The 11,512-nt window shown below is 43.0% G+C and overlaps 1 protein-coding gene across 1 annotated transcript; it reads right to left on the bottom strand.

Annotated features, from left to right (window-relative positions):
- Positions 1-4,935: 4,935 nt before the first annotated feature.
- On the bottom strand, positions 4,936-8,670 carry LOC127448000 (cell adhesion molecule 1-like). Its single transcript, XM_051710283.1, has 3 exons — positions 8,553-8,670; positions 6,025-6,132; positions 4,936-5,264 (listed from the first exon to the last, which is right to left on the bottom strand). Exons 1-3 carry the CDS (start codon positions 8,668-8,670, stop codon positions 5,068-5,070), a joined length of 423 nt encoding a protein of 140 aa, XP_051566243.1. The 3' UTR covers positions 4,936-5,067.
- Positions 8,671-11,512: the final 2,842 nt, after the last annotated feature.

Below are 11,512 nucleotides of genomic sequence, written 5' to 3'. Positions count from 1 at the left end.
TTGGGACGTGAGGCCTCTCGACATGGCAGCTCCTGCTCCGCCCTGCCGCGAGGCCCCATCCGCAGGTATGTCAAAGGTGATTGTCCCCTTGGTGCCCCTTGCATGGAGTCTGGAGGCGTGGTTAGTGCTCTCCAACCTGTCGTTCTGGCTCGTCAGGATGATCCGACTCGGCTATGCGATTCAGTTCACCAGGTGCCCGCCCAGGTTCAATGGCGTCCGTTTTACCACAGTAGCAGACAAGGTGGCCACTGTTCTGCATGCAGAAATTGCAGTCTTTCTAGAGAAGGAATGATATAGCCTGTCCCTCCAGTTGAGATGAAGAAGGGGTTTTACAGCCCCTACTTCATTGTACTGAAAAAAGGTGGTGGGTTGCAGACAATCTTAGACCTGCAAGCTTTGAATCGGGTCCTGCACAAGCTCCCGTTCAAAATGCTGATGCAGAAGCGCATTCTGTCATGCGTCTGGCATCAAGATTGGTTTGCGGCAGTAGACCTGAAGGACGTGTACTTTCATGTCTCGATTTTTCCTCGACACAGACCGTTCCTTCGGTTTGTCTTCGAGGGTCAGGCATACCAGTACAAGGTCCTCCCCTTCGGACTGTCCCTGTCACCTCGTGTCTTTACGAAAGTCGCAGAGGCAGCCCTTGCCCCGCTAAGGGAATTGGATGTCTGCATCCTCAATTATCTCAACGACTGGCTGATTCTAGCTCACTCTCGAGATTTATTGTGTGCGCACAGGGACCTGGTGCTCAGACACCTCAGCCGATTGGGGCTTCAGGTCAACTGGGAAAAGAGCAAGCTCTCCCCGGTGCAGAGCATCTCTTTTCTCGGGATGGAGTTGGACTCAGTCACTATGATGGCACGCCTCACGAGCGAGCACACTCAGTTGGTGCTGAATTGCCTGAAGTCATTCAGGGGAAGAACAGTGGTACCACTGAAACAATTTCAGAGGCTCCTGGGGCATATGGCGTCCTCAACAGTGGTTACGCCGCTCGGGTTGATGCATATGTGACCGCTTCAGCACTGGCTGTAGACTCGAGTCCTGAGATGGGCATGGCACCACGGTATGCATCGTGTGGCTATCACGCCAATCTGTCGCCACACGTTCAGCCCTTGGACGGACCTTGCATTTCTATGGGCAGGGGTTCACAACACTGAACAAGTGTCTAGGCATGTCGTTGTCACAACAGACACATCCAAGTCAGGTTGGGGTGCTGTTTGCAATGGGCACGCAGCCTCATGCTCCAGGATGGAACCTCGACTGCGTTGGCATATCAAATGCCTCGAGTTGCTGGTAGTATTGCTGGCTCTGCGGAGGTTTTGGCCGTTGATCCAGGGCAAGCTTGTGTTAGTCCGGATGGACAACATGGCGACGGTAGCATATATAAACGCCAAGGCGATTTACGCTCACGTTGCAACTCGCCCGCCATCTCCTCCTTTGGAGTCAGCAGCGACTGAAGTCATTGCGGGCCACTCACATCCCAGGCGAACTTAAACGTGTGGCGGACGCGCTGTCCCGACAGGTGACACTCAGAGGAGAGTGGAGAATCCACCCCCAGGTGGTTCAGCTTATTTGGAGTCGATTCCGCGAAGCGCAGGTAGACCTGTTTGCTTCCCAGGAATCCTCACACTGCCCGCTATGGTACTCCCTGACTGAGGTCCCGTTTGGCACGGACGCGTTGGCACACAGCTGGCCCCGGGGCCTGCACAAATATGCGTTTCCCCCAGTGAGCCTGCTTGCACAGACCCTGTGCAAAGTCAGGGAGGATGAAGAACAATTTGTGTTGGTGGCACCATACTAGCCCACCCAGACTTGGTTCTCGGAGCGCACGCTCCTCACAACAGCCCCTCCCTGGCGAATTCCCCTGAGGAAGGACCTTCTTTCTCAGGGACGGGGCATGATTCGGCATCCGTTCCCAGACCTCTGGAACCTCCATGTTAGGCCCCTGGATGGGACGCGGAAGACCTAAGTGGGCTACCACCGGCAGTTTTTTCCGGATCTCGAGGTGAAGTCCCACAGAGATGCACAGTCAGGTCAGTGCTTTGCCTCCTGCAGGAGAGGTTGGAGGGGCGGCTTGCACACAGCGCCTTTCCCCTTATGTGCACTTTTTTGTCCACGTGAGTTCCCAGGACCGGCAAACCCTGGAAGTCTTTCCTCCCCCAGCACCCTGCGGCAGGCGAATTCGGCAGAGGAATTCAATGCCAGGCCCAGTACTCATGAAGTATGCCCTGTAAGGTCAGCCCGTGTACTTGGTATAGGTGCTCCATATGTAGTGGTTCCCTGTCTGTAATCTCATATGAGGTGTTTTCCATGGTTCAGTTTCCCTGACGGTAAACCCGGTAGGACCTACCGCAGGGACTCCTTTCCATGTGTGGTACTTCCCGGTTGGTAAGTCCATGTGATTTGCTCTCCACATGTTAACCTCCCTTCGGGCAGGATGTGGTCTCCGCGGTGTCCTTTCTCTGTGGGGGAAAGAACACCTTCCCTGGCGTGAGTATATCTTGGTCCCAGCTAAGTGAATTTTCATTTTCAAAGAGGAAAAAAGAGAAAAGGTCAAAACAGTTGATGCAACCTATTCCCATTGTAAGTACATCTTATCCCCCCCCTTGGGGTACAATGGACTATGCGACTTATATGGGGCGTTGGGAAGGTTACGATGGGACATTTTATTTGTTTGTGAAAATGTACCTGTGACAAGGAGGAGGGCAGGGCTGGGCCAGGAGCCCATGGCTGCGTGCCCATTGCAAACGGCACACAACCTGACTTGGACGTGTCTGTTGTGACAATGACATGCCTAGACACTTGTTCAGTGTTGTGAACCCCTGCCCGTAGAAATGCAAGGTCAGTCCAAGGGCTGAATGTTTGGCGACAGATTGGCGTGATAGCCACACGATGCGTACCGTGGTGCCATGCCCATCTCGGGACTCGAGTCTACAGCCAGTGCTGAAGTGGTCTCATATGCATCAACCCAAGCGGCGTAACCACTATTGAGGACGCCATATGCCCCAGGAACCTCTGAAATTGTTTCAGTGGGACTGCTGTTCTTCCCCTGAATGACTTCGGGCTAATCAGCCGAGGAGATGGATAAGTGCAACGAGATGCAGCAGTTCGGGAGAAAGAGAGATACAGGCAGCTGCCCTGTATGTGTTTACATTTGTGTCTTTGTGTTAAATTTATTAAAAACATTACTTTGATGCTTCGTCCGGTTCCCGCCGCCTCCTTTCCATTGAACCCTATTACATTTGTGCCAAAGCTTGGGAAGGAGGAGGGATGCGCTTGTTGTAGAGTCCTCACCACAACCATCCACCCCAAAGAAGCAGCCATGTCCATCCGCCGGGGGACGGAGGAGTTGCTACCGGCTGCCTGGACGCGGAAGAACGGCCGCTGTCTGTGAGGGGAGGAGGGTCTCACTGCTGGCCGCCTGGAGTGGTGGGGCCACTGCCAGGGGTGGAGGAGTTCCCTACAGGCCGCCAAAATGCAGTGGGGTCAGAAAAACGGCCACCATCCGCGAGCAGAGGAGGGGCTCGCTGCTGACCGCCTCAAGCGGTAGAGCCCCTGCCAGAGGCAGAGGAGGCCCTACCAGCTGTCAAAACACGGAGGGGTGTTCGGTCCGCCAGGGGTCGGAGGACTGGCTCCGGTCCACCCACAACAGTGGCTGTTGTCCGCCAGAGGGTGGAGGAGTGATCGAGGACCAAGTGACGGCGTATCTGGGAACCGGCAAGTAAGTTTTTCCTCTCTCTCCTCTCTTTCTCTCACTGTCGCTCCTCATTGGCCTTTCCCTCTATAATAGGGGGAAGGCCTGCCGGCAGGCAAGGCAGGTAGGGCCAAATGAGGGAGAAGTGTGACGAGGAGGGCTTGTTTGCAGTCACGTGATTCTGATGACACGCGAAATTCAGATGGAGGGCAGGAAGTGTTTTGAAAATACATGTTGGATCATAATTTCTTTTTTTCTAGTAAGACCTTTGATATTAGGGCAAAAATCGTATTCTTGATGATAACTTTTGTATTGTTTTCTTGTAAAAATATCTAAAAATCCTTAAAACAAGATCAGTTTGATTTATCTTGTTTTAAAAACAACATTGCATAAGATATTTAGGTTTTTCAGAGAATGTATTTTTAACATGTTTATTTTGTCTTACTGTACTGGCAGAGTTTTTATAGTAAAAACAAGTGAAAAAATCTACCAGTGATGAAGAAGTAATCCAAAGTATTTAGAATACGTTACTGACCTTGAGTAATCTAACAGAATACGTTACAAATTACATTTTACAGCATGTATTCTGTAATCTGTAGTGGAATTCAAAAGTAACCCTCCCAACCCTGACAAGCGATATTTCATACAACAGTCTAACCAAGTACATCTGTTTTACAATTTCACCTATATAATTTTTTTTTTTTTTTCAGATTCACAAAAACAGCCACCATAGTAACAGTAGAACCACAATACACATTTATATAATTGCGGAAATAAGACACATTGCCAGTAAAAGCCTGATGGCTTTCCTTCCCACTGTTTTTCCTATTGTCTGTGTATAAAATACAGCAATTATGTGCCACATTATGCATGTCTTCTGGGTATGTTCCTCTCCTCATATCCTGGAGTGCTACCATTGAGTTTCATGCTTGGATTCTAGCACTGTGCCATATATATGAGCCACATTTATTTCACAGGCTTGTTTTTTGTAAACAGTGTTCTATGAAATATTCGCGTCTAAATGTTTTAAAATGTCACCTGCTATTCAGATTCAAATCTTGTCTAATAACACCAATGGCTTTCCTTCCCTTCACCTGAATACCATCACATTCTCCTGAGCTAATGTTCGGTGCAAACATCGAGCATCAAATACAAATAAACAAGTCAAATAAACAGTTTACCTATTTTTTCCCTAAAATTCAGATATTTAAATACATAGGGATTTCATAATACTCCTACACTTTCTGTTTTTCGGAAACTCAGAGTCAGATAAGATGCTGCTCAAATGAACAGGATGAAATGAACAATTCAGGCATTATTTTAGCCTGTGGAAGTTTGATGCATATATGATGCCTATAAAGGGATATATTGTCTCAAATAAAGTACTCTTTCTTGCTCTCATCGATGGTGTCCTGCAGTACTGGGTTTCTACGAAGAGCAGCATCCTCTGTTTCTGCAAACTCTGTGCCCTTGGCCTCCTTGGTATGATATGTGCCCTTGTGCTTGTACATGTATCGCAGAATGATGGCCAGGAGGAGGAGTAGGACCAGAACCACCACAGCAATGACAACTAAAGCACAGAAAGTAAAGTTATATTTGATGCTTTAAAGATATCTGTTGGCAGGAGCTATACGGAAAGACTGAAATTACAGAGGTGTTGTCTGTTTATTTTTGGGATAAGTGGGAATTACACTGTATACACAAGTGGGAATTACATTAAAATGAGAGGACAGAATGAGATAACAGAATTGTAGATTCAGGTATAAATTTAGATAATGGAAATGTTGACAGACGTAACCTCGGAAAGCAAATATGCAGCATGCCCTGTCTGTAGAGAATAGCAGTAATTCAGACAGCACTAACAAATTAATATGCCCAACAAAATATACAAATCTCTCATGATATATAAAGCCAGTTGCCTCAACAAGGTTTAAAGGAGCCATGTATTGTAAGAACCCTGCTGAGGTTTACTGACTCCAATTACTTCTGTGCATGAGTACAAATCCAGATACTGATTATGTGTGAATTAGATAAAGTGAGATCACAGTGGTACTGGTACTTTCAATCCCTGCTCAGCCAGAAATGTTCAGAGGCTGGGAAACACCAAGCTTCTTTATACTATTGGAAAAAACGTTTTGTTGTAAACTCTGCTTTTTGGTGCTGTTTGTTTGGCTCAATCTATATTTCTAAATGTATGCATTCTCATAAAATGTATACATTGATTGCAATATAATTCATTTTAGAAAAAAGTGTCAGCCAAAGGCATTAATGTACATTATTTGTACATATTTGAGAGTTTTGGGCATATTGTGGGATATTTGGAAGCTTACCCCCAACTATGGCCTCGAAATAGCGATCATCTGATCCCTCTAAAGATAAAAAGAAAATATTTTCATGAAGGACAAACTTGTGAATCAACAGAATGGCACGTAACCTTTAACCCTGTCCACCTTTGTACTTTTAAGATGACTTTATTGGCCTTTTTGAGCAATGAATGCTTTACAGTTGTTACTGGATGGTTTTTAAGCACAGTTACATTTAGGTATAAGCTTATCTAATAGAAGAGGTTATTCAGTATTACATACTATAAGTAATCACAACACAAGCACTAACATAAACAGTTGCATAGGTAATACAATAAATTAGCACAAACTTGTACCTGTACTGCTGTGTCTAATCTCCTTTTTATTCAACTGGCCTTGCTTTTAAGCAATGTCTTTCAATGCCTTCTAGTTTAGTGTTCTATTGGGTGTTTTCTAAATTATTAGAGTTCTGAAAATATTTCATGAGGATGAATGTGTTTCAGGATTCAGGTCACCTGGTTACCTACTAAAGCTAAGCAGGGTTGAGCCTGGCCAGTACCTGGATGGGAGACCTCCTGGGGAAAACTAAGGTTGCTGCTGGAAGAGGTATTAGGGAGGCCAGCAGGGGGTGCTCACCCTGTGGTCTGTATGGGTCCAAATGCTCCAGTATAGTGACGGGGACACAATACTGTAAAATAGCACTGTCTTTCAGATGAGACATTAAACCGAGGTTTTGACTCTCTGTGGTCATTATAAATCCCAGGGCACTTCTCAAAAAGAGTAGGGGGTGTAACCCTGGTGTCCTGGCCAAATTCTCCCCATTGGCCCTTATCTGTCATGGTCTCCTAATAATCTCCATCCCATGAATTGGCTACATACTTCTACTCACCTCTCCACCAATAGCTAGTGTGTGGTGGGCATTCTGGCGCACTATGGCTGCTGTCGCATCATCCAGGTGGATGCTGCACACTGGTGGTGGTTGAGGAGATTCTCCCGATACTATGTAAAGCGATTTGAGTGCCTAGAAAAGTGCTATATAAATGTATGGAATTATTATTATTATGATTATTATAGGATTTACTTAACACTACAACAGGACTCTTCCACACCTCATTGATCTGTTTGCCTTCTTCCTGTTATAACATACGTGAATCTTTCATGATGCTTTGTTTTTATTGACAGCTGTCTTCCTGCTGTTTAGCAGTGAGACTCATTTTCTCTGTCACCATGGGGACAAAACCTCAGATTGAAGATAATCATGAATTATTGTAAAGGCAACATCTGTCACCTTGACTTGACTTTAACTGAAGGGCAGGCACATCAAACATGCTGTTTTCAAAATGGAGATGGAGCTAGTGATTCCCCCAAACTACTTTTAAATATAGAAAAAAATGCAGATTTGACCAAACAGATGCCCCCAAAACAGGAACAATTAAGCTCCCCCATTAGTGTCTAATAATGTGTTACATTGTGATTAAAAGCTCATTGTGATTCAGTGATTCTATTATAATGTGATTATATTTAGAGTACTTAAGGAGACATCGAACATTGACATTTTTGCAATATGAAGGGCATTAAGGTGTGTTTGCAGGTAGATCATACACTCATGTGATCTTTAATATCTACTCATACTCTACTCATCTTTATTTAAATTGCTTGGAGAATGGCGTGTGTTGTAAACCCTGAGCTCTGAGTACTTATAAAAGGTGCACTCAGTATTTTATTTTATTTTTTCTTTGTGCTGGTCAATATGACAGTCATCTTGGACTTGGACACCTAGGGGCGTGATGTAGCATCATTCAAAAGCATCAGTTTTCAGTTACCGATGTCATTGTAGAAATTCACATTTCACAGCTGACCATAATTTATTAAAGAGTAAAGTGTTCAATTACAGGGTGGTTACTGAGATTAAGCAAGTAGTATTTGGCTCCTAACATGGCAGGCCCCATGAGGGAACCCTCTCCATGTAGAAAAAAACAGCTTTTTAAGGTTACTGAGATGACTGGAGTCTTCATCTCATGTGAGTGGTCATGATTTTATACATATTTTTCAAAACTATTAGGCTATTGATTTCTTTAGAAGTAAAAATAAATAAATAAATAAAATACTGAACACTTTAAAGGTAAATAACAAAAAAATAAAAGCTGTGCGGAGACACAAACAATATAAAAGCATGCACCTTTTCACTAAAATTGCCTCTTTAACAAAGCAAATGCCCTGCCATGAAAGACTGTGTTGTGCTGATCACAAAGTTCACACATAAATGTCCATTTATTAAACAGAGAGGCATAAAAGACTTTTTAAAACTTTACTTAGGACTTAAATGTATAGCACATGGAGTTTAAAGTGTGGGATGGGAAGACATTCAGGCTAAAAACGAAACCTGATATAAAGTAAAATACTCTCATTCTACAGCAGAAATACACAGTATAGTGGATGTTAAGCCCAGTTATAAAAGATCTTTCTAAGTCACATTCAGTGCGGAGCCACAGCACCCCAGGAAGGATTAAATCTCTGCTAAATTTGCCATGCAAACACGAGAGAGCCTGTCTCACCTGGAGGCGTCCCCTTGTTAGCCTCGTTAGCGAAATCCACCAGCCACTCTGACATGGAGGAGGACATCTGTGCTGCGTGGACAGATCTGAAGAACACCTTTTTTTCACAGCCTGCCATGAAACCGGATGGGTCGGACCTGAAAGATGAAGAGGGCCAAAGGCATCCCACCCTCCGTCCCTCTTTCTCTCTCTTACTTCTGTCACACACACCCATGGCAGAGCAAACCCAGCAGTAAGACATTTGCTTTCATCACCTTCCCAGAAGTGGAGCTAATCTTGCACAAAGCTGGCTTTTGAAGCACGCTGGTAATTGTCTCCCAATAGGACGGACAGCAAAACCAGGAGCCAAAATTAATTTCAGCCCTTTCAGTTCTTGGGTGAGAAAAGCATTAAGCCAATAATTTTCCAGTTTGAATTAATGCAAATTTCTCATTGTCGCTCTGCCCAGTGCCTAAACTCTAAATCCGTCCAATTTTCAGCAAACTGGATAAATACCAAAGTAATGGCATTTAACTCTGATATTTTATTCAGGGGACAAGCAATGTTCTGGCTCTCCTTTATTAGACTCACACACATTTGATAACTAGGTTATGAGTAGCCCTAAATATTCTCCTAAGATCAGATGTAATGTACTGGGAATTATCTTTTATTCGCCACAGAACAAGTTAAGAAAACCCTGAGTTATAATTATTGTTACTAAAACGGCTTCCACTCTTGTCAGCATTGCCCAATACATTAAACTCTATTGAGGGAAGCAAGTTCAATTTCAACTTTCAATTGCAACCCTGTTGCCTCTGACTTTTCAAAGCACCAGTCAATATTTATGGGACAATTTGCCTGAACGCAAAGCCTGTTTTTGCAATGACAGATCTAACTTAACACTGTAAACACTGCAAAGTCTATTTTTGCAATGACAGTTCCAACATTACAACATCTTGGTTTTTTAATCACGTTTTTACTAATGTGTACAAAGCATCAAGAAATATTTTTAAAACTATAAAAATTTATGAAGAGATAGCGAATGTTCGCATACTTTCTTTATGTTCATAAATATTTATTGTTTCTGAGCATCCTGAGTCCTCAGTTCTTTTAACTAATTTAAATTCACTATGAACATCCTTAAACATTAAAAAGTCCTCTTATGACTTCCTGCTATGATTGTATCAAAACAATTGCCATTTTTCTCTTGTCCAAATAAATGTTTACTGTGCACACCTCCCGATTTCTTGCCTGGCAAACTCATAAATTTGCCCTTCCGTGATGCTACTGGCAATGCTTATCATGTGGAGGTCAAAGTGGTGCATGACGCTGACGTTGAGCAGTGCGTTGGTGCCCTGACATCGTTTCTTGCAACCTCCTGTGGCTCTTGATGTCATCACTCATCACATAATTTGCCATTACAAATACCCCACCAGTCAAACATTTGGGTAACACTTTACATTAACATTTCATTTGGTATAGTTAATTCATTAGGTATCATGAACTAACAAATATATTACAATATATACTGCATTTATTAATCTTAGTTAATGTTAGTTAATAAAAAATACTATTGCTCATTGTTAGTTTATGTTAGTTCATAGTGCATTATTTTTTAGAAATATGTTAGTATATGTTGAAATGAACATTAACTAAGATACTGTAAAAGTATTGTTCATCGTTTGTTCAAGTTAACTTATGTTGCTGATAATATTAACAAATGGAACCTTATTGTAAAGTGTTACCAAAATTTGGATACACATGACTCAATTTCTCATGATCTTAAAATATTTTCATGCTTATTATGCTTAAATGCATCTAATAATCTTTTTAGACAAATTTAAATTGTTCTAACACATGAATTTCTTTATAAATGGAATTTTTTATTTAGTCAGAAAAGTAGCCAACGAGTACTGAAGCATCTCCTCCTTTGAAAATCATAAAAAAAGAATGGTCTCGATCTCCTTGCCAGTGTCCCACCGCATTATGTTTTTTTTTTTTTTTTGGTAGCTTTGCAGGCTACCTCTGGGAGAGGAGTTCTGACCAGAACGCATGTCTCGGGGTGAATGCGGTGCGGGATAAGGTGAATACATTTGAACTGATGCAAAGATGTCTGATGAGGGATGATGCTTGTCAGTACATCGGGAAGTGGGGTCAATTTCAGGGTTCATAAACAATCAGAAGCCACATGTCAATTTCCTCTGTGATCAAGTTGTTTTGACTGGTAGTGAACAACTATTTAACAGCAGACCAAAGACACAAATAAGCATTTCCTACAATAATTTGCCTCGTGAACTTTGAATGTCTTTCTACAGTTGATGGACTCTGCCATTCCATTCTATTTCATTACTGTAAAACAAACCACAAAAGGCTCATTGCTCCCCTAGGCCTGCACTCACCAAACTACTGTCAAAAAAGCAGGGACAGAGGTCCTTGTCTGATCTATGAGGTGATGAAGTGTCAGGGAAGGACTTCATGTTTCATGCAGAGATGAGCTCAAGAATTAACAGCTCCTCTGATGTCTGTCAGGAAAGCACTCAACTGCAGCCAACTGCTTGTGCCAAACTGAGAGTGAAAACAGCCACTATACGCCTGGCTAAACTCTCTTTTAGACACTCCTTTCCTTTCGCTCTTTGTCTCATCAACCAGTTGAGAGAAAAATGGACCGATACAGGTGCACTAGAAAATTGGAAGTCAGGCAGTCTGTTTTGCCTGTTTTTAATTTGTTCAAAAAACATAGGCCAGTAAAAGGTTGTTATCTTTTATCATTTTGCCAATGTGTATATTGAAAATAGATGATACCCTGAGGGAGCTGAAGAGCATCCACAGCTTCTATTAATGCTTTAAGGGACTACAGTGGAAAATTAACTGCCGCATATAGAAATGTTTATTGATGTGCACTGTCCCAGTAAATCTAAATTGAATAAATAAATAAAAGTTCTAACAAACCATACAAATGTTCAAGCATAGTTAATCAACAT

The sequence above is a fragment of the Myxocyprinus asiaticus genome, chromosome 11 (assembly GCF_019703515.2).
Source record: "Myxocyprinus asiaticus isolate MX2 ecotype Aquarium Trade chromosome 11, UBuf_Myxa_2, whole genome shotgun sequence".
NCBI lineage: Eukaryota > Metazoa > Chordata > Actinopteri > Cypriniformes > Catostomidae > Myxocyprinus > Myxocyprinus asiaticus.
Note: the sequence above shows the minus strand (reverse complement) of the source record. Positions and strands in the feature narration are given on the sequence as shown.